The 24305-nt window shown below is 47.1% G+C and overlaps 1 protein-coding gene across 1 annotated transcript in view; it reads left to right on the top strand.

Moving 5' to 3' along the window:
• The window catches only part of LOC148454623 (membrane-bound glycerophospholipid O-acyltransferase 2-like), a gene marked incomplete at its 3' end in the record, with an annotated part of 87785 nt that extends 63858 nt beyond the window's left edge, over nt 1–23927 (top strand). The window contains exons 2-3 of the mRNA XM_088460700.1: nt 22747–22892; nt 23850–23927. Of these exons, the coding sequence (XP_088316826.1) occupies nt 22747–22892; nt 23850–23927 (224 nt within the window). The remainder of the gene's footprint in view (nt 1–22746; nt 22893–23849) is intronic.
• Between the last annotated feature and the right edge of the window lie 378 nt (nt 23928–24305).

Here is a 24305-nt window from a genome sequence, read left to right as displayed (position 1 = left end):
TGCATATTTTAATAACATGTTTTTCATGCATGTTTAAATGTAAATGTGTAGCTCTGCAGCTGGAGCATTAAGTCTCAGGCTACAAGGGTGTGGGCCTGCTTCAGTACGGATTGCAACTGCGATGGCAGCTGCGATTACGCACGCAGTCTCACTGTGATAGTATGCTAATCCTCTGCGATCGCTATGCCGTCGCAGTATAACAAAAGGACGCCCACCTTACCTATACACACATCCATAATACTTTGCAGGGCTGCAAAAACGTTGGTAACATCGAGTACTCACGCACACTTGCAACAAGGTCAGACCTTACTAAGGAATTGCTCCCCTCATCGCACACAGTGGAAGCCCAAGCTATGTATGGCAGGGCTCGACAAATCCCGGGGGCCAGGTCGCCATGGCTACCAGATTTTGCTGCCTGGCTACTAGATTTTGCAGTGAGGGAGGAAGCAGATCCTCATCAGCCCCGGCGGAGATTCGTGGCTATAGTATTGCGGTGTTCATATCATACACAGGAGTGCATGTGCCGAGTGTCGCCTGCGGTGACTGCTGTGCCTGTGTCCGTCCCATCCTGCACTGACGACTCCTCTCCATCCTGGCTTGATCTGATCCCTGCTGTCTGTCCCAGTATAGGCTGATCCTCCTGTACGTCCCGGCTGTCTACTGTCTCCTATCTCCTGCTGCATAGAGCTCTCCGGGAGTAGGGGTCTATGGTGTGACCACGAGGGGAGGGGGTTTTGTTGTTCTTTCTGGCACCATTATTACTGCAGGGGGGGGGGTGGAGCAGGGGAGCTGTGCAGAGCAGTGAGGGGGCCTCCATTTTACTGTATCTATTCAACTGTGACCATTTTGTGGACTTGTATAGTGTGTATAACAGTTGCATAACACACAGAGCTGTGCTCCTCACTCACTCCTGTAATTTTTTTGGGGGGAACGGTGGTCTGGCTCTTACACTTTCATCCTGGCTCTTAGATTTTAGAGAATTTGTCAAGCCCTGACGTATGGCATCGCAGTGCTTTATTTACGCACGCCCCTGCAACTGGGTTCAAACACACTGGCAAGCCTGCATTTTCCCGACCACCCCCCTGTCACCTCACCCAAACGCTACTGCCTGTCAATCACTCTGCGATGGCTCTGCTTAGTCACTGTGATCTCAGTCCCAATCGTAGTGGCTGGTTCGCGCACACGTACTGCGATGCCTGCGCAGAACGCAACAATCGGCCGATTGCGTGCATAATTGCAGTTGTGATCCTTGCTGAATCAGGCCCTGTGATCACAAAAGCCTGATTGGAATAGTTAGAGCAGTGGTGGTCAACAGAGGGCCCCTCAAGTTTTGACTTTCCGCAAGGCTGTTAGTGCCGCGCTAAGCCGGAAAACAGCATTGCGGTCGGCACTTAAGTCGGATATCTGCACGCACCTCAGGAAATCCTGTAGTCGGACTAAACAGCGCCGTCAGTTGAAAAAACCTGGGAACTCCTTCCCAGGGCTATTCAACATCACACTGAATTGTCTTAGCCATTAGGTTGCAAAATTAGTAAAGAAGGTAATAAAATATAGTTGCATCCGAAATCCACTAATCCCTTATTACCCTTGCAATTTGCTTGGATCAGTATGGACTGGATTAGTGTGGGCTGGATTAGTATGGGCTGGATTAGTATGGGCTGGATTAGTGTGGGCTGGATTAGTATGGGCTGGATCAGTGTGGACTGGATCAGTGTGGGCTGGATCAGTGTGGGCTGGATCAGTGTGGGCTGGATCAGTGTGGGTTGGATCAGTGTGGGCTGGATCAGTGTGGGCTGGATCAGTGTGGGCTGGATCAGTGTGGGCTGGATCAGTGTGGGCTGGATCAGTGTGGGCTGGATCAGTATGGGCTGGATCAGTATGGGCTGGATAGTATGCAGTTTTGTTGCACAACCTCATGTAATGATTCTCGCGATTTCTCACATTGTAAGCTTGTGAGCAGGGACCTTTTGCCTCTCTTTGGGGTAACTTTACTAAATTGAGTTTTTAGAAGTGGAGATGTTGCCCATAGCAACCAATCAGATTCTAGCTATTATCTTCTAGAAGGTGCTAGTGTAATGTTAAGTAGAATATGATTGGTTACTATGGGCAACATCTCCACTTCTAAAAACTCTCACTTTAGTAAATATACCCCTTTGTGTCTGCTAATACTCAGTCTCGATTTATTACTGTGTTCCAAAATGTAAAGCACAGTGAATTATGCTGGCACTATATAAATAAATGTTAATAATAATGTTAATAATAACCTGTAAAACTTGCTGTACAGTAAATATAAAATGGCTTTATATTTAATCTAACAAGCTGAGTACAGTTTGCAGTACGGCATACACACTTCCCATGAGGGAGACAACAAAAAAAGTTTCTTGCCAATATAATCTCAAGAGGGTAACGTAAATGTAAACAATTATGACCTGTAGGAGAACCCGCAACTCATCTCTGTCCAATTCAGCACCAAGCCCCGATTGTTTTATAAATCTTAGGGAGTGAGGGGTGGTTTTAGGGGTTACCCATTGTTGGTTGCAATTCTACTTGCAGCATGGATACGTAGGCAGAACAGTTTTTGCAGAACAGTTTTCATCAAACACCTTTAACTTTCCCAATTTTTGGGATAAACTTCAGTAGTTCGTAGTGAGTTTTGCTGAATTCCATTATTGCCATCACTACCACTGACTTGAGGTTGTTCTGAATTTAGAGATGCAGTTTATTCTCGGACATGTCATTTTCTTGCTGTATGAATGACTGAAGGCTTTGTGTAAGCATTTCTTGGCAATGTGCAAGCAGAATTTCCTGTTTTCTTTTTGTAGTGTGAATTGAGCAGGCTTGCAATTAAATAATCATGCCTTTATTTCATCTGATCTTCTTCACGCTTGTTGTTTTGAATGCCTAACAGCATACTGTGTGCCATGGAGGCTGGTGCATACTGTGTGCCCTGGAGGCTGATGCCTACTGCGTGCCATGGAGGCTTATGCCTACTGCGTGCCATAGAGGCTGATGCCTACTGCGTGCCATAGAGGCTGATGCCTACTGCGTGCCATGGAGGCTGATGCCTACTGCGTGCCATGGAGGCTGATGCCTACTGCGTGCCATGGAGGCTGGTGCCTACTGCGTGCCATGGAGGCTGGTGCCTACTGCGTGCCATGGAGGCTGATGACTACTGTGTGCCATGGAGGCTGTTGCCTACTGTGTGCCATGGAGGCTGATGCATACCGTGTGCCATGGACACTAATACATCACCACCCAACAGCCAATTCTATCTATTCTTCCTAATCAGTGGAAAGCAGCTGACTCCCATTCTCAATACCTATCAGAGCAGCACCATCTGCATCGGTTGCCTGCTCACCACGAGACACATATATGGCTGGAAAATGTACACGCATGATTCGGAGAGGGCAGAATGGGATGTTGCTAAGTCCGCAACCATTAGCAATTCATTTGGTCATCTCATCCAAAAGGCACAGTAGCTTATATATGTCGTCCATTATTTGCCTTAGACTTGCAAAATATATTTAACACAAGCGTGTAGGCACTGTAACATTACATAGTAATCAATGGCTGTTCCTTGCTCATGCAGTCTAGGGGGTAATGTTACTAAACGGGATGGGGGACAGAGGCCCATTCACAGCTAATGACATGAGCTCCCGGCCCCACCACCCACAGTGGTCAGTGGCATTAACGTTGGTTAAAATATTGAATTAAAAAACATTTATCATTAAAAATGCTTTATTGAAAGCATAAAACTTTCTTTTTTAAAAAAAGCAGCTGTTTTCCCAGGTGTAGGGCTATTCGGCTGTTGATAAATTATCTTTTGCACCCTTGGGATGTAGACTCTACGTCTGTGGCTCTTTAGATATTGAGCAGCGTCAATGTAATTTCTGCAGCTGTGGCACTTACTGGGTCTACACGTTTATCAGTGTAGGGATCAATGATCTCTGTGCCAGCAGCATTTTCAGTAGGCTTTACCTCCACCAGCTTTCCACTAAAGCCCTTAGTATGTCTCACAGCCATGTAACATGCAGAGTCTGGGATTCGGTGGGACTGTTGTGAGAATACCTGAGAGGCCTGGGGAAACCTGATGGCTTTATGATTGGTACCAGACTGCTGGAGTATCAGAATTTGTGTTCCTCTGTGCTTATTCCCTGCATGCAAACAGATGTTTGTTTAAATTCCTTCATGTACTTCTTATTGTTGGTGTCACTCATTACATAACTTCCCCCCTACAAATCTCCCATACCACATTCATTGTCATTTATTCTTCATGGAGAGCAGTCTGTTTATCAGAGAGAAGCATCCTGAGGCTCTGCCCTTCTCCACGTGCACTGCTGGATGTCAGCGAGTGCTGGGAGCTGCAATTCTGCAACAGCGTACAGATAAACTAGTAATCCTCTACTTGATAGTATACACCAGGGCTAAGTAACCTCTGGCACTCCAGCTGCTGTGAAACTACACCTCCCTGCATGCTCTGCTACGGCTTTGCTGTTAGGAAATGCATAAACTGTTACAGGGCATACTGGGATGTGTAGTTCCACAGCAGCTGGATTGCCACAGTTGACTACCCCTGGTATATACTGTCCTCCTCAAGGGATGTGGTCAGTATCCCGACAGTCAGGGTGCTGACAGTCACTATACCGACAGTGGCATCCCGACTGTCAAAACCTCGACAGATTGCCGAGGTAAGTATTGGGTCAGGGGGAGACTTAGGGTTCTGTCCATCTGTCCCACCAGTGCCCTGCAGGTGATGGGGAGGTTTGGGGTCACGCTGTCACCGCTGCTACTACTAGTTGTTACTATATAAATCTGTATAGCTATATTTTATAAGTGTATGATGCCTACATGCTGGAGCTCTGGTGGGTCCAGGTAGCGCTGTGCTTCATGGTGCGTGCTATCTCAAGGTGGGCAGCTCAACTGTGACTTTGTTGCCAAAATTTGTTACTCTCCCCCAGACATTCCGCTGTAGTTTGAAAGTATGAATAAGGCCTATGTATTTGTCACTTTCATTGTGTGATTGTTACTATATTTCAATGAAAGGGTTACAAATTTTGGGAAATAGGTTATGTGTATTATGAAATTGTTGTGTATTATTTGTATATAATCTTTCCTTAGTTTCCTGTCCGTTCTAGCAAAAACCCATCTTTCCGGAAATAGATTTTGTCTGCAATGTGAATAAAGAGCAGAGTGTAGGACTGAGGAATGTGCAGCTCAGTGTTTTGCAGATTACAGCTCTGTAAATTAGCAGCTATGGTGACAGCCCAGGGCACAGAGCGCAGCGGCCGCCGGTCTAAATGCTGACGCTGATATCCCGACAAGGGAGTTAAGATAGGCGTCGAAATGCCGACGCCGATCTTAATCCCGACGGCGGAAAGCATGCGGACGGATGAACGAGGTAAGTCCGGGGGTCCCGTCCTCTTAGCTCCGGGGGGGGGGGATTAGAGTAGTTAGCGGGTCAGTGTTAGGTTTTTTGGGGGGAGGTTAGGGTCAGCTACCCCTAGGGGAAGGGTTAGGTTTAGACCCGAAGGAGGGGGACAAGTGTTCAGGAATTAACGTGGAGGGTTAGGGTGCGGGGTGGGGAGGGATAGGATTAGGGGGGGAGGGTAAGTATACTTACCCGACCCTTGTTGGGATACCAACCATCGGGATGCCGCTGTCGGTATTCTGACAGGGGGCATCCCGACAGCTGGCATGTCATACCGATTTGCACAGAGCAGTAGTGGAGCCCCCAGCTCTGGCCCCAGCCACCCTAAGTGACTCCGCAGACCTATATCAAAGCACTTGCTGTCAGTCCCTGTGGACAGCCCCCTGGGTACACATTAGCCGATGTGTACAAAGCGATATCGCCAGCGACGGGACCCGGTGTGCAGCAAGTGCATATACACTTACTGATGGGGGGAGGGACGTGTCATTCTGCAGCATGGCATCGTTAGCGAGATCCCTAGTTGGCCCTGCAGTAGGGCCGACGGAGGATGTCGCTAAGGACCTGTGGGAGCGCGCCTTTCATGGGGTACACACTAGACCACAGGTTCTCAAACTCGGTCCTCAGGACCCCAAACAGTGCATGTTTACCAGGTCTCCTCACAGAATCACAAGTGAAATAATTAGAACCACATGTGGATCTTTTAAAATGTGCCAGTTAGTAATGAATACACCTGTGCACCTGCTGGGTGACCAGGAAAACGTGACGTGTGTGGGGTCTAGAGGACCGAGTTTGGGAACCACTGCACTAGACGATGTACCCGATATGTCGCTTCAATCCGTGGGTGTGTGCTCAGCTGTAGGATGCATTCCCTTTCATGGGAAAAGGGGTTAGAAGAAATTGCTCATTGAGGCCTGAAATCCCTCATGGTGGACCTGGAGGGCAGAGGCAGTACACTGCATAAAGACAGGTGTGTGCAGGGGTGGGCAGGGCAGAGAGGCTGGTGTCCCCAGGCCAGATCTCACTTGTAGGCGGTTCTGGCTGCTGGATTTTTAGACCAGGAGTTTTATTTGCATTTAACATTATTGCCGTTTTAAATCCTGCAGCTGCATTGAAAATCCGCTTAGTAACTATAGCTTCAAGATTGAACTTTCTGCCCACTACATCATCGCAAGAACACTGGCTATTCATCATCCCAAGAACACTGCCTCTACCATGGAACATGATGGGTGGGAACATAGGGTCTGATTAAGAGATTTACGCTAATGCAATCGCAACTGCCTGGTTAGATCAGGGACATCCAATCTTTTTTCTTGGGGTCCCATATTAAGAAACATGACTTCCAGAAAAAGTCTTCTGGTGCCCAATTCACAGTTTTCCTCCCAGCAATTAGGGGAGACTCCTTTGCTGAGCCCGTCCTTATGTGCCAGCTCAGAGCCCCCCATCCCTTGTGTACCAGCCAAGATCTCCCCTTTAAATCCAGCTCAGTATCCTCTTATGTGCCAGCCCATATCTCTCCTTTAAATCCAGCCCAGTATCCTCTCTTATGTGCCAGCCCATATCTCTCCTTTAAATCCAGCCCAGTATCCTCTCTTATGTGCCAGCCCAGATCTCTCCTCTATGTGCCAGCTCAGAATCGACCCCTTTTGTGCCAGCCCATATTCGCCCCCTTTTGTGCTAGCCCAGAGCCCCATCGTGTATAAGCCCAGATGCCCTCTTATGTTACTTTCTGGAGCTTTCTGCGGTGCTGCGGAGTCTGCACGTGCGCCCCTGCAGTCTGCACGCCATCACCTGCAGCTGTAGTGGGGTAGCCTGGCCGTATTCACACTCAAAGTTAACCTACCAGCCTCTGGAGTCTGGACCAAGGCATCCGGAGCTCTGAAGAATCTCTGATGGGTCGGGGGTCAGAGTCTAGCAGGGGACTGCCCGTGTTTGGCCGCCCCTGCGTTAGAGCAAGTGTTGAAAGACAACCTGCTGCTGCCTGTGAGAGGCCTCCTGCTTGGGAGAAGGTGTACAGTATATTCCAGCACAGCAAAGTCTCCTGGAATGGATTAAGTAAAGGATAATTGCTGGTCTCTGCAGATGCTCACCCAACTTGATGGTGCTGGAAGAAATTGGTGAAAATTGCGCTGTGCACACATGTAAGACTGGTATAGACTCACATTCAGCTAAAGGTGCTTCTATCAAATATTAAAGAAAAGGCGACACTTTTTCTCTGTTTTTTTTTTAATGTGTAATCCATTAAGAAAAATCTTTTTATGAAACCTAAATACAAGCATGAGGAATTCAAGCTTTAAAAAAATTTGTTTTTTTTTAATTGCACATTACAGAGTATTTTACATATATCAGTGGTAAGATAGTACAGTGTATATTGTATTAACCTAAGGTTGTAAGTTTGTAACTAGGGGAGTGGGATGGATGTGTTTATTTGGCAGCATTCAGCAAACAACTTCTGAATTATTTCCTGTGTAGGTAAAACGGTTGTTAAAAATGAAAGTGAGCCCGAATTGTAATGTTCACCTTCACCTACAGTTCTGTTTCAAATGGTTAACCATCCAAGCAGAAAATAAATACATAGAGGCATGTACAGGAGCTATATATAGATTTGCTCTTCAGCATATTTACCTTTTCTACGTCCCGTCAGCGTGCCTGTGCTCTCCACACCCACTGCCCCGACAGCTGTGAACTGTTTCTTTTTTTTATGTTCATAAAAATGATAGTAAGCCAAAAATATACCTGGCTGCCAAGCAGAATGTTCCTTTGCTTCTGTGAAGCCCAGTCCTCACAAGTCTCTAAAATAGACCGCAGCAAATATATTCTCTGAAGTCGTATTGTATTTGCCTATTCCGTAACATCTTTCAGTCCCATTTTTACAGGACAGCCCCAAATTACTGCCAACAAGAAGGGGCTGTCATATAAATGTGGGAGAGGGGGGTTCTGGGATTGTGCACAAGTCTGGGTTCTCTTGGCTTTTGGCCTAATAATGTGAGGTATGCTGTTCTTCTGCTCCAATAAACTAGATGCTTGGCCTGTTATGCATTCAGAACTTACAGGAACACATAAGCCATCGGTGACTGTGCAGCTTTTGGGAAGCTACATATAGCCACAGCCATTGCCAGAATGTGCTCCTATCTCCTGTCACAGGATGGTGCTGACCTGGGGTTTGGTTTACAGATATGCAGGAATTAGATAGACAGTGTCTAGATAGACAACAGATGTTAGACAGGGACAACAGGTCGAGAGGGACAAAAGGTCGACACAGTAAAGGTCGACATGGATGAAGGTTGAGAGGGTCTAAAGGTACACAAAGAATGGTAGACACAAAATGGTCGACCCTTTTTTTTGTGTGTGTGTTTTTTTAACTCTAACCCTCCCCTTGGTGCCTAACCCTAACCCTCCCTACTGGTGCCTAACCCTAACCGTAAGGGTAAGTACTTAACCCTAACTGTCCCTTCTAGTGCCTAACCCTAATTCTCTGGTGACGATATTGGATCAGAACCTCTATACACACCTTCCTATACCTTCTAATATCCTGCCTATACCTTCTAAGGATGACGCTAATTTGCGTACGCAGTCATACAGTAAATAAAGACTTAGACCTGGAATCTGTGGTTCCAAAGCACAAAGTATTATTCAAGTAAAAGTACAGTCAGTTACACGCTATGATCTGTGTACAATTTAGTGCAAAGGATTTATACAGACCCAAGTACAGTATACATACGCAGCGCCTCTGGTCCAGATGTTAGGTATCAGCAAGAAACCCCTCGTCCGTCAGCATTCAGCATGAAGACTAAGACCCAGTGTTTGAGCACACATGTTTATACCCCCCAGAATAGACAGGACAATAGAGAAGTTTGCTGCTGATATCATTGGTTCCCAGGGGAGAAGCATCTGTTACAGAGCATTTAACAGGCTGGTTCAAATAGACTCACCCAGCCTCTAACAGCTGGTGATCTCTGCCCACCCGCCCCCTGCAACATCATAACAGTTAATACATTTTGTTGCTTGAAGTCTCTGCGGTCCATAACTCGAGAATGCATGATGCGATCTCCCCACCGATATCACCGGAATACTGTGGAAAGAGTACGCATCAGTACAAAACCAAACACGGCTTTCTTAGCATGTATAAAACCTTAGTTATCAAATATCTTTATTTTACAGCATTTATACTAACTGAACCAACTTAAATCTTATAACTTAATGCTAATGGAACCTTGTAAGTGAATATGTAATGTGTGAGTGTACGGGGTTTGATATGAAGACGCTAGTTAACTAGGGACAGATGCGTGCGCATTTAGCTACTAAACAGTGTTTTTCTTATGCATTCGCTAATGGGCGTCATGTTAGCAGCTCAATTGTGCGTAATGTGCATTGTTTATGCATGAGGTTCCATCTATGATGGACTTATCATATTTATATATATATATATATATATATATATACATGTACATACACACACACACACACACGTATCATTCCTCACTCACAGTTTCAGACTGCAATGCAAATGTGTTACCTCCAGCTGCGAAGCTGGGGCCATTCTGTCGGGGTGTGGGGCTAAAACCTGTTTAGGATTCAGACACATTCAATTGTGTAGATCAATGCCTGGGTTATATTACAATTGCCACAACTATACTTATCTGCATACAGGGATTCCCAATTTGTATGTAAAGCACTCACAGTTTCTGGTGCATTGTCTATTCTATTTACTTTTTCTCAAGAGGCTGTTCTTCTAGTTGCCCTTGGTAGATTATCAAAAACATTGCCATCTGTTCTTAGCTCGTGAGTTGTAACTTAAAGTGACGTTGGTCGCAAAATGGCGTCTTGCAGATTCTTGTTTCTAAAATGGAGTCTAGCTGCCATTCGCAAGATGGCGTCGTGCACGCTTCAATTTTAAACTGATCTTGTCTCAGCCAATTATCCAGCTTTGACAGTGGTAAGGGCCTAACCATAGCACTATAAAAAAAAAGTATCAACCATTTTCGTGTCGACAAATTTTGTGTCTCCCTTTTGACCATGTCGAGATTTTCTAACTGTTGAACCTTTACTGTGTCGACCTATTGCCTGTCTTACATCTGTTATCTATCTAGACCATAGGTCTTCAAACTTGGCCCTCCAGCTGCTGTGGAACTACACATCCCAGCATGCACTACCACCTTCTTGATATAACAGCATGCTAAAACTATGGCAGTGCATGCTGGGATGTGTAGTTCCACAGCAGCTGGAGGGCCAAGTTTGAAGACCCTTGATCTAGACAATGTCAACCTTTTACTGTCTACCTACTGACTGGAATCCGCTGACTTGCTGGCTACTAGGCATATGTGTGAATATTTATTGGGTAGTGGGATAAAGCACTGACAAGAGTTAAGCCCCGAGCACAGTACATGCACCTCAGGAGGGATATGCAGATGTTACCTGAGCTGAGGAATTTGAGTACAGTTTTAAATAAAAATGGAGCTGAAAATGGCATTTCAGAGACCTTTTTAACAAAATAGGATGAGAATTATCATCTTGGAATTTGGAACTGGCAAGAGCCTGGCATTCTCCGAGTTTCTATAATTACCCAGAGTGTGAAGCTGCTTTAGTTTATTATCATTTACAATGTTCTCTGGCACAATTTCTATCTCTTCTTTATCTCTTGTTGGCTGAGAGTCGCAACTGAGCACTTCACCCTGCAGAACAGCAGTCCCTTCCACGGACCAGTCCCTACCTAGAATGTAGGACACCTCCTTGTACGTTGACCTTGAACAATAGCAAATGCAATTTATAATGTTCCCTGTAGGGGATCCATGTGAAGAAAGAATTTTCACAAGTGTAACACAAACGTTTTTTTTTACAAGGACTTATTAATTGTATCATTGATAGTGTGCTTTTAAGGTTGAAAATTAGTTGCAAGTGGGATATTCGTTTATTTATTTATTATTTATTTACAGTTTCTTATATAGCGCAGCATATTCCATTGCGCTTTACAATTGGAAACAATTATAGAACAAAACTGGGTAATAACAGACAGATATATAGGTAGGAAGGCCCTGCTTGCAAGCTTACAATCTATAGGGAAATAGGCATTGATACACAAGGATAGGTGCTATATATTGCTATTTGGTTCAGCCAGAATGCAGAGGTTCTTGGTGGCTGCATGATCTAGTCACACAGGAATGTCGGCCAAATGTCAGGAGGATGTGAGAGAAAGACAATATGTGAGGTTATGTGTGGACTGTGAGAGGGGATGTAATAAGACATGGAAGCTATGAAGGTTATGTGGTCGGTTCTGGAATTTGATAAGCTTGTCTGAAGAGGTGAGTTTTCAGGGAACGCTTGAAGGATTGGAGACTAGAGGAAAGTCTTATTGTGCGTGGTAAGGCATTCCATAGAGTGGGTGCAGCCCGAAGAAAGTCCTGTAATCGTGAATGGGAGCAAGTAATGCGTGGGGATGAGAGACGCAGATCTTGTGCTGAGCAGAGAGGTCGGGTTGGGAGATATTTTAAGATGAGTGAAGAGATGTATGTTGGTGTGGTTTGCTTAATGGCCTTATGTGTAAGTAACAGTATTTTGTATTGAATACGGTAGAAAACCGGCAACCAATGGAGGGACTGACAGAGCAGGGCAGCAGACGATGAACATTTGGCAAGGACGATAAGCTTTTGGCTAAACAGGGATAACTGATAAACATGCTGCGACCTATATCGGCAATTTTCATTCCTTGCAGCTTGTAAAGTAATTTAACACGTGATTCTGCTATTAGAATATACTGTAATTTTACAGTTGCACGAACTCCCCCCTTTTTTTTAATTTTTAAACCCACTCCCCCTCCTCTATCCCCACCGACTCCCTTCGCCCCCCCACCGGTTCCCTTCATCTCCACCTCCCTATACAATGCCAGAAGAAATCACCCAAACCTCTTACACCTTGGACAAACTTGCAGAACATAATCACAATGCAGACAATGTGCTAAAATGCTGACATTGTAATGTACATTCAAAGCCATGTACTGTGCAGTTGAGTATCTTTATTGCATAATGTGTAATCACATGATACACATCCAGTTCTGTTTTGTAACACCATAAGTAAAGAGATTAAAAAAAATAATAATCTGATTTTGTCTATATCTAATAGGATATCACTTGAGTTCTAGCCTGAAATAAATGGACAAAAAATATATTTACAGTATGACATGGGCAACAATTATTATTTTATAACAATACACAGGTACACCTTGCGCAGAACCTTCAATGGGGAAATCACTAATGGTATGGTGACATATTTGTAACCACCACAATAGTCAATAGGTCAAGTCTGAAAAATGGATATTACTGTATGTTCATATCAACATAAAATTCATGCTTCTAAATCCTCTTCTTGAAAATAAAACTGGTCTACCCAAATCGTCGCACACGTCACTTGTTGATTTCCTCACACCCACCATGGTACCTCCTTGTTCCTCAAAGAAAAAAAGGAGACAAAGGAGGGCCACAATAGTGTGATACAATTTATTCACTGACAATGTGTTTAAAATAATAATGCTGCGTACCAGACTTTGGGGTGTATACTAACACCATCAAGCATATAAAGTTGTAACAACCGGGTACCTCCTGGGCTCATTTTTCAGACTTGACCTATTGACTATTGTGGTGGTTACAAATATATCACCATACCATTAGTGATTTCCCCATTGAAGGTTCTGCGCAAGGTGTACCTGTGTATTGTTATTTGTATTTCTTTGGTGTTGGGCGTACACCTTTTAAACCTGTTGAAGCATTTCCCTCATATACGTGAAGCGCTCGGATTATCAACCCCTTTTTTTATTGAATTATTATTTTATGACGTGGGCACCATTTGTTAAGGCATAAAATAATAATTGTTGCCCCCTTGTCATATATACATTTGTTTTTGCCACATTAGCTATCACTTAATTCCAACATATTGATGTTCTATTACTTAAAACATTAATTTGGGTTCCTAATTTTAAGGAGGTGAGCATACTTATTGACATTGAGGTTGGTCCGCTAGGATTCATTTTCTACTTCAGGGTCCATAGGGTATCCACAGGATACCTTGGGGTATAGGTGTGACGTCAGTCGCTGGGCACCATAGAGTTAAGCTTTTCAGCCTCCCAGGATGCACTAGGGTCCCCCTCCTATACCCCGCCCCCGAGCCAAGGCACCTCAGTTTAGTTTGGTGCCCGGCCGGCGTCGGGTGCACCTGTCAGAGTGGGGGCTAGAAGAGCCCCTGAAGCTTTCTTCAGTGCAGCTGTGGCTGCACATCTGGATGTACAGCATGGACATTCAGTCCTGACGTCCATGCTGTCTTCCCTACACCCCCGCCGGTACCAGAACGCCGGTACCGATCCGGGGATGCTGGTGAGCATCTGGGGTCACAGCTAGCGGTGACCCCAGATGTTCCGGACCATGGCCGGATCCAAGGGGGACAAAGGTAAGCAGCGGGGTCCCGCGGTGGGTCCCCGCTGGTCACATGGTCCTAAGTCCCCAGGCAGGGGGCTCCCTGGGGACTGGCTGCAGCGTGGAGCCAGGCGACCAACCTGCGCTTTCCACTACCCCCTGGGACAGCGGACCGCAGCAGAGCGGTAGCGCTGCGGCGTCCCAGGGGTTAAATGCATGCCAGGGGAGCGCGCCTTCCCTGTCTCACAGCCGGCGCCTCCCCCGCTGCACACAGCCCTCTCTGCATGCTGCCGACTGGTCCTGTGGCAGCGCTCCTCCCCCAGGCCAGCCTCCTCTCTGCTCCTCGGCGGCCATCTTCTCCAGAACGCATGGTGAACGCTGCTGGAAGCGCTGGACGGAAGCATCGTGGTCTGGGTCCCCCCGCATACCTCTCCTCCGCTGTGGCTCAGGTCTGTGTATGCAGCGCTGTGTTCTACCAGGCCCTGTGTCTGTGTAGTTGAGTGATCAGCGCTGTTAGTGCAGGAATTGTTATTTCTCTGCATTGTATGTGACTGTGCTAGCGCTGCCTGTAACTTTTCTTCTCTAAACTGTCAGCTTTATTACTGTCCCTGTTCTTTCTGCTAAAGCCCTTGCGGTGCGGTGCTGCAGGGTGGTCTCTCGCCTATTTAATACTTAATTGGTGAGAGAGGTCACATACGTGGTGCCATCATGTCTGAAAGTGATTTTCCCCTCCGGCTACAGTGTACCACGTGCAAAGTACCGTTAGCGGAGGGGGAGGGTAGCGCGGAGGGCCTTTGCCGGCAGTGTTTGTCCATGGCGCGGCCTATTACGGTTACAGCACCGGTACAGGAGCCGCCCTGGGCTTGTTTCGCTCAGGCGTTAACAGCTTTAGTGGACCAGTTAGCTCCGCAGCCCGCGTTTACTCCGATGGGTTTGTCCCAGCAGTCTGTGGTGTCGTCACCCATGCAGGGGTTCCCACGACAATTGGTGGTACCCCACAGTCTCCCTATTTCCCCGCTCCCGGGTTCTCAGGAGCCAGCGTGGGTTAACTCCCTGACGAGTTCTGTACAGCACTTGTCGGATGTGTTGCAAGGGGAGTCTGTGATGCGGCCTCATAAAAGGCCGGTGGCGTCTCTGTCCGCTCCTTATGAGGATGACGAAGGGACGTCTGATGATGGGGAGATTCTGGATCCTTACGATCAGGAACCTCTCCATACTAAGGACGTTGATGCTAAGTCCAAAGTATATATTCCTGGACATATTCGGGCGGTCCGCACAGCCTTGGTGATTGAGGACGAAGTTCCCCCAGCGGCTAAATCTAAGTATGCCTTTTTCAAAGATGTGAAGGGCGATGCCACAGTCTTTCCTCTTTCGGGTCAGTTGGTGGACCATTTAGAGGAGGCGTGGAAACAGCCTGGCAAGCGATACCAGCCGCAGAGACGCCTGGCGGTGGCTTATCCGTTCGCGGATAATTATTTTGCTAAGTGGGAATCCCCTCCACAGGTGGATTCTCACGTGACCCGTCTTGTCCGTAGTGCCACATTGCCGATGCCATCCATGTCCTCCCTTAAGGATGCTACGGACCGCACGGTAGAAATCTGCCTGAAGTCCGCTTATTCCCTTGCAGGGGGGGCAGCACGGCCGGCTATGGCCATTTGCTGGGTTGCCAGAGCGATGGAGCGCTGGGCGGATTCATTAGAGGCTTCTTTTGAATCCGACTGTCCGGCCGAACAGGCGGAGTTGATTGGCAATCTCCGTGATTCGGCCACCTACATCAACGAGGCGGCTCTAGACATTAGTACTCTGGTGTCTAGAATTTCTTCAGCAGCGGTAGCTGCTCATCGCACCTTGTGGCTGCGATCCTGGAAGGCGGACGCAGATTCCAAGAAAGGTCTGGAAGCGTTGCCGTTTACCGGAGAAGTTCTCTTTGGTCCGGATCTGGATAAGATTGTGGCCACGCTGGCGGCAGCCAAATCTGCTTGTCTCCCGTCGGCCGCTGCTCCTTCTGGTTCTGGACCATCGTCCTTTCGGTCATCTAGGGCCCAGGGCAGGCCCAAACCACAGTCGTTTCCTCGACAGGCTGGCCCTAAGAAATCGGTCAAGCCCCGGAAGCAGGCATGGAGTACCAGACGTCCGGCCCCCAAGCCAGATGACAAGCCTGCGGCCTGACGGTCCGGGCCTCCCTTTGGGGGATCCCAGGGTGGGAGGCCGCCTGCTACAGTTCGCCCAGTGTTGGTCAACACTACGACAGACACTTGGGTTCTGGAGGTGGTTTCCCACGGATACGCCCTCTCCTTCCGGCACAGACCCCCGGCTCGCTTCTTCACCACGGGTCTCCCATCAGACCGGAACAAGGCTACGGAGCTGCGGAAGGTATTGCACACTATGCTCCAGGCTGGAGTTATAGTGCCTGTTCCATTCTCCCAGAGGGGCCAGGGTTTCTATTCAAATGTATTTTTGGTACAGAAACCCTATGGGTCATATCGTCCGATTCTCAACCTCAAAGCACTCAACAAGTCTTTGCGGGTCCCGAAGTTTCGGATGGAGACCCTACGGTCCATCATTCTGGCGCTGGAACCTGGGGACTACATGGTGTCATTGGACATACAGGACGCTTACCTGCATGTCCCTATTCTTTTGCGCCATCAACAGTTCCTCAGGTTTGCAATCCGCAGCGACCACTTCCAGTTTTGGGCGTTACCTTTTGGCCTGGCAACAGCACCACGTGTTTTCACCAAGGTGATGGCGGTCATGGCGGCTTCTCTGCGGCTGCAGGGAGTCCGCATGTTGCCGTATTTGGACGACCTGTTATTGGTGGCAGGATCTCCAGAGCTCCTGTTACGCCACTTGGACCTGACCATTGCACTGCTGCAACGGCACGGCTGGCTAATCAACTGGCAGAAGTCCACTCTAATCCCGTCTCGGAGGATTCTGCATCTTGGAGCCTTATTGGACTCGGGACAGCAAAGGATCTTCGTGACGGCGGACAAGATCTCTGCTTTACAGTCAAGGTTGCGCAGTTGCCTGCACAGCCGCCGGGTGTCCTTACACTCGGCGATGAGGTTACTGGGCTCCATGGTGTCGGTGTTCGACATGGTGGAATACGCCCAGTTTCACTCCAGACCTCTGCAGCACCTGATCCTGTCCAAGTGGAACGGGCTGCCTCAGTCTCTGAAGTCCCAGACGATTGTGCTCACCCCGGAGGTTCGCCTGTCCCTTGCGTGGTGGTTACAGACGACCCACCTCAACAAGGGACGTCCGTTCTGGGTTCCAAATTGGGTCCTGTTGACAACGGACGCCAGTCTTCGGGGCTGGGGAGCAGTTTCGGGTCCACACTTGTTCCAGGGCAGGTGGACGCCGACAGAAGCGGAGCTTCCAATAAATATCTTGGAACTCCGTGCGGTCTTCAATGCTCTCCAGCAGGCACAGCGGTTTCTCCAGGGTCGCCCGGTGCAGGTCCAGTCGGACAACGCTACCACCGTGGCCTACATAAACAGGCAAGGAGGAACTCGCAGTCGGGCGGCTCTCGTAGAGGTCTCTCGGATCCTGGTTTGGGCGGAGCGCAATCTTCCGGCCATATCAGCGGTCTTCATCCCGGGAGTGCTAAATTGGAAAGCGGACTTTCTAAGTCGCCAAGACGTTCATCCGGGGGAATGGTCCCTGCACCCGGACGTTTTTCAACTACTGGTGGACAGGTGGGGTCTTCCAGAAATCGACCTCATGGCGTTCCGGCACAACAACAAGTTGCCGGTGTACGGGTCTCGCACAAGAGACGAAGGGGCGTCTCTGGTGGATGCTCTGTCCGTCCGGTGGACGTTCCGGTTCGCATACCTGTTCCCTCCGGTCTCCCTTCTTCCACGGGTAATCCGGAAATTCAAACAGGAAGGAGGGACGCTCCTGTTGATAGCTCCCGCGTGGCCCAGACGGCACTGGTTCTCAGACCTTCAGGGTCTGTCCGTGGACAGTCCTCTGCGGTTGCCGCTACAACCGGACCTTCTGTCTCAGGGTCCTTGCCTTCACCCGGACCTGACTCGGCTGTCTTTGACGGCGTGGCTGTTGAGACGGCCATGCTGAGGTCCCGGGGGTTTTCCAGCTCTGTGGTGCGTACCATGTTACGAGCTCGGAAACCGTCTTCCGCGAGGATATACCATCGCGTGTGGCATACGTTCTTCCAGTGGTGTCGACCGAGAGGTTATGCACCGCGGGAGTTTCGTCTGTCTCGGATTCTCGCCTTCCTGCAAGCGGGACTAGATCATGGGCTTCACCTTGCTTCTTTGAAGGTACAGGTTTCGGCCCTATCTGTCTGGTTTCACCGTAGGATTGCTACAATCCCGGATGTGCGCACCTTTATGCAGGGTGTTCACCGCATTCAGCCGCCCTTTGTTCCACCTGTGGCGCCTTGGGATTTGGCTGTGGTCCTGAGGGCTCTCCAAGGACTGCCGTTTGAACCACTGGGCTCAGTGGATCTTAAATGGCTAACAGCTAAGACTGTTTTCCTTCTGGCCATTGCTTCGGCCAGACGTATTTCTGAGTTAGGGGCTCTTCCTTGTAGACCCCCTTTCTTGGTTTTTCATGGGAACAGGGCAGTGCTCCGCACTCGGCCCGAGTCTCTTCCCAAAGTTGTTTCCCAGTTTCATGTTAACGAGGAAATAGTTGTTCCGGCCTTTAACTCACCGGGTCTTTCCGTGGGTGAGGCCTCTTTGGATGTTGTGCGGGCCTTAAGGACTTATGTTGACCGCACTTCTTCGTTTAGGAAGTCGGACGCTTTGTTTGTCCTCTATGGCTTCCGTAAAAAGGGTTGGCCTGCTTCAAAGCAAACTTTGGCAGCCTGGATCCGTATGGCTATTTCTGAAGCTTATCTTCATGAAGGCCTACCGGTCCCACCTTCTCTGAAGGCTCATTCCACTAGGTCTGTGGGTCCTTCGTGGGCAGCTCGACGTGGTGCCTCGGCAGTTCAGATCTGCAAGGCTGGTACGTGGTCCTCTGTCCATACCTTCGTGAGGTATTACAGGTTTGACACCTTCGCCTCTCAGGATGCTTCCTTCGGGCGGCGGATTCTCCTTTCTGCACAGGAGCGTCCCCACCCTTAAAGGATACTGCTTTGGGACATCCCCAAGGTATCCTGTGGATACCCTATGGACCCTGAAGTAGAAAATATGAGATATTGTAAGAACTTACCCTTGTTATCTCTATTTCTACGAAGTCCATAGGGTTCCACAGGACTCCCGTCCTGTCGCACCTGTGCTGCAGATGGGCTTTGCTCTGGTCACCGGTTTTCCGTCTCCCTCTGGTGAGAATGTGATTCTTGTATGTGTCCATATCTTTTTTCTCTCTCTTCCTTCTCCTCCTCCGGCCATGGCTTGATAACTAACTGAGGTGCCTTGGCTCGGGGGCGGGGTATAGGAGGGGGACCCTAGTGCATCCTGGGAGGCTGAAAAGCTTAACTCTATGGTGCCCAGCGACTGACGTCACACCTATACCCCAAGGTATCCTGTGGAACCCTATGGACTTCGTAGAAATAGAGATAACAAGGGTAAGTTCTTACCATATCTCATATTTTATTGGTCATTACAATTATTACTATTTTTTATGAGTATTGTAAAATGATCATTTTAATGGTTAGTGTAATAAATTACAGCCGATTTATTTATGTGTCTGTTGGTTATAACTCTAAACGCGCACCCAGTGTTTTACATCAATTTTCTTTATTTAGATTTCAGAATGATTTCTATGCGGATACAGTAGCGTCACTATGGGCGGAGGCACCCAGTGCAGTAACTAGGTACTCATTGTGAAAGGGGGCGTGGCCTCATGCCCGTGAGGCCACGCACTCTAATGTATGCCATTTTGAGGGCATGACTGCATGTCACGCCCCCTTCTTGTTACTCTGAGAGCTTGCTTAGCCCCCCTGGAGCTACTAAGCAGCCCCGCCTCTCCCAGCACAGTGGATGATGCTTATGTCATCCATCACCGCTGCAGCCCTGCTTGTTGACGTAATCCTTGTGGTGTCATATCCTAGGATGGTGTCATCCTTTGTAGGCCGCAACCCCCAAGTGACGCCACTCAGCGGATGATAGCCAAATGTACTTATCTTCATCGGCAGTCTTAGGGGTCTATTTACTAAGCAGTGTTAGGAGACAGAGTGAAAAGTGATAAGAAAGTGATAGTGTGCCAGCCAATCAGCTCCCAACTGTCATCTCACTGGCTGTGTTTGAAAAATGACAGTTGGGAGCTGATTGGCTGGCACCTTATCACTTTCTTATCACTTTTCACTCTGTCTCCTAACACTGCTTAGTAACTAGACCCCTTAAATTCTAATGTTGCTGGCTGTCTTTTTGCCATTTTTTATGTTCTGTCTTCTTGCCACTTCAAACTCAATCTTTCAAAACTGGAATTAATGATTTTTCCCACCAGTCAACAGCAGTTTCCTACTGTACCTGATATCTCTGTCTCTGTTGACAACATGACAATAAACCCTGCCCCTCATGCCTACTACCTAGGTACCATCCTTGTCTCAGAACTGTCCTTTGTTCCCCACACGCAATTTGTTTCCAAATCCTCTTGCATACAAGAAATATTTACAGAATATGCACATACCTCTCACACAAGACACTGTAAAAGCTGGAATTCATGCCCTCGTTATCTCCTGCATTGATTATTGTAGTAGTCTCATTACTGCTCTTATCTTATACAGACTTTCACCTCGCACAGTCTATTCTGTATGCAGCGGCTAGACTGATTTTCCTTGTAAAACGTTCTGCTGCTGAGCTGCTCTGTCAGTCTTCACATTGGCTGTCTGTATCTTATCAAATCTAATATAAAATACTTCTACTAACATATAAGATCATAGACAATACTGCACCATCTAATCCCCTCCACTCTGCACGCGATCTGTGTCTCTCATCCACACTCATTACTTGTTCCCGTACCTGCTCCCGTTGCACAGGGTTGCCCCATGGCACCTGCATGTGGCTTGCAGGGTGTCTGGTACTGCACACCGCAGCCATTGGCACTGCGGCCCGAGCATTGCAGGCACCCTGCAGCCTGTGGCAGGGGCTTAACTAGACCTAGGGGGACCCCATAGCAAAATTTTCATGCCCCCCCCCCCTCAGTATACACCCTCCTGCACCCACCTCACTCCTCTTTCCTTGACTTACATGCTCTGTGGTCGCACACCTCCTCTTCCGGTCGGATCTACCTCTCCTCACTGACTGATGCTGGGAGGAGGCAACCACGGAGCAGGTAAGTCGAGGAGAGTGGAGTGTGTAGGGGGAGGAGGGTGATGCAGACTGAGGCCTGGCACCGTAGGTGCTGGCAGCCCCACTCCCTTGGCATGACATCACAGGTTTAATGCGCAGGGCCAGCTAAGGGCAGCATAGAACACTGTTACAGCCCTGCATAACCTCCCTAGGCCACTCTAGACAATTACCTGCCTATACACAGTTCCAACAAAATTTACAAGTGTTCTACCATGCTAAAACAACTCTCTTATTCCAGGCTGCATTTGCTGGCAACATTGATGCAAAATTGGAACATACAGCATATATATATATATATATATATATATATATTTTTATTTTTTTTACTTCTATATAAAATTCCTGTTTCCCTATAGATTGTAGGCTTACGAGCGGAGCCCTCTTACCTCTTTGTCGGTCTGTTATTACAGTCTTGTTTTATTACTGGTTTCTTCCCAATAGTAAAGTCCAATGGAAAATGTTGCGCTATATAAGTTACTAATGATAAATAAATAAGCTCGCAAGCACTCCCCTCTCTGTCAGCTAACACCAAGGTATTGATTTATTGCTGTGTTCCCATGTAAAGCGCAACAGAATATCCTAGCACTATATACAGTAAATGATTGTTAATAAATAACTACATTCTTGTTGTTTGCTAAATGAATTTGCTTTCCTTGCATAGATATTTGTTTTTAAATGAACAATTGCAACAGATGGCAGGACTAATTTTGTTTATTGATATTGCCTGTTTCATTAGAAGTTGAAATATCAAATACGGCTAATTGTTAGTGAATGCAAAAAAAATATTTACGATTAGGAAAAGTAACATGTATGCTGTTTGTGGCTCTGAACGCTGAAAACTGCTTAGTTTTTGTTTCCCTCGTAAATATTTTGCTCTGATAGGATCACATGCGTGATATCTGCTGACCTCTCCTGATCATGCAGTTAGTCAGCACAACTAATGACGCCTGTTATGTATTGTTTTGGTATTTAGGATAGGGGAACTTCTACGTCTCAGAGATGGTGGGAAGAGGTGGATGTATCAAGCCTTGAAGAGAGATTGCCTAAAGTACTAATCAGCTTCTGTCATATATCTAGCACAGTCTTAAGGGGCCTATCCATTAGACGACCTGAAAAACTGAACGACTAGCGCCCAGTCCTTCAGGTCGCCAGGTACGGTGCAAGCACTGAACGGCGTTCACTGAATGTCATTCAGTGCAGGCAACCGACCTCTTATCTGCGGTCATGTGGAACCTGACGATCATCGTCAGGTTGACAAGCATGTTTTACAGGTAGTCTGGATCGGCAAGGACCCAGCGTGCACGCGCATCGCTGGTCCTTGTCGGCTATCCATTAGTCGACTTTCTGAACATACCGGTTTTGGTTGGAACGTTCAAAAAGTCGTCTAATGGATAGGCCCCTTTTAGAATTGACGGTTAGAATCTGATTGGTCGCTTTTGGCCAACTGTTCCACTTTATCTCTCTCCAAGGCTTGTCGTTAAGGTAGTTAGTTTCATTTTAATGTTTAAACACTATCAGTAGAAAAAACCTCTCCGTAGTAAAGAAAGATATAGACATTTGATATTGTGGCATCTGACAACATTTTTACCAGTTGGGACATTTAAGATTTCTAGCAACTTTCTGCAAAGTTTTTACGTGAAGTATTTGTCTGTTCTCTCTGCAGGTCAACTTTGTAGCGTGCCAACTATTTGCCTTGCTTGCTGCTATCTGGTTTCGTACCTACCTTCATTCAAGCAAAACTAGTCCTTTAATCAGACATGTGGTTGCTACCCTGCTGGGGCTGTACCTTGCACTTTTTTGCTTTGGATGGTAAGTAGATTTTATGTTTTGATGAATTCTATTTTCCTGATATACGGATGTGTAATTGAAGCAATACAATTACACATCTTACCTCGGTGCTGTTACTAGATTCTTTATGGTTTGACGTGCCGCATTATAGCTAATACATGTTTAGCCTACGTGATGGCTCCCTCATATCTGGAGAGGCCACTGTTTTACGTTTATAGATAATGTTGTGTTTTTGGAATCCTAAAGAATTCCGAGGCTGTAAGTGTCCAGCCTTGTACCAACTTCTCACAGTAGCTTTGTTAATACATAAAGTGTATGTGGCTATTTTCTGACCTTAACACACCACAAAGGACATATCCTACAGCCGAGAGACAGTGCTAAGTTGCTCCTACGGTGGAAAGGCACGCCATGCAAGCTATTCCCAGATTAACTAGGAGACTGCAAGCCTACCACTCAGCTTTATGCAGATTTTGGAACCTGTCCTCTTCCCTCTCCCAAAATGATATGTGACATTTCCCACATTGTGGAGTCAGCATGTGCTTCATGGAGACTTGTGACTGGCAGAAAATGTATACTGAGGCGAAAACGCAACAATGGGAGTTGTCATGGAAACCTTTAGAGAGAGGCTTCGTGGCTTACTGAATATACACAAATCTGTAAATGCACACAATTATCCATCAATTAGTCTGAGCGTTGCTGCTTTGTATCACTACTTAACGCTCTCTTATATCGCCTGTCTGAAGTCATTGTTTTGGGTTTGTGAGAGTTGCAGATGTCCGTCTCCTGGTATTTGTATTTGCCGTGTCACAGTGTATATGCTTGAGAGCTTGATTAATTGTATGACACAGGATATGATGGGTTGCCTTGTCATCTTTAAGCCTTCCTGCCTATCCGATGCAGGTAGCACAGGCTGGAATGAAAAGCCAGCATTGTATTATACTGTATGCTGCTAATGCTTTGTCTTTATCTCTACCGTAGGTATGCCTTACATTTTATTGTGCAAAGCGGTATCTCCTATTTCATCATGATCGTAGTAGGCGTGGAACATATGCACAAGTAAGAGATTATTATTCATGGCTATCTACATTATTATGTTCTTGTCTATGAGGGTTTTCTTTGCTGAGCCTTCATACGTACATGGAATACTATGGAGAAAGCTGGTATAGTAGTAGTGCATGTTGGTGTGCAGGTAAATGATTGTCATTAATGGCTGTTACTAATCGTTTAGCACTTGGTGAAGTTCAGGAAGTATCTAATGCTGGGCACACACTTCTCGATATGTCATTCTTTTGATCGATATATATTTCTTGAATGCAATGACGCATGTGTACACCTGATATGTCTGTGAACTACATTGTTCAGACGGGTTCGGTATGAAATCCCGGCTGTCGGGATGCCGTTGGTCAGAGTACTAACAGCAGCATTCCGACAGCC

This window comes from Taudactylus pleione, unplaced genomic scaffold (genome assembly GCF_031769625.1).
Source record: "Taudactylus pleione unplaced genomic scaffold, aTauple2 ptg000974l, whole genome shotgun sequence".
Taxonomy (NCBI): Eukaryota; Metazoa; Chordata; class Amphibia; order Anura; family Myobatrachidae; genus Taudactylus; species Taudactylus pleione.
This window is presented reverse-complemented; position numbering and strand designations above follow the sequence as displayed.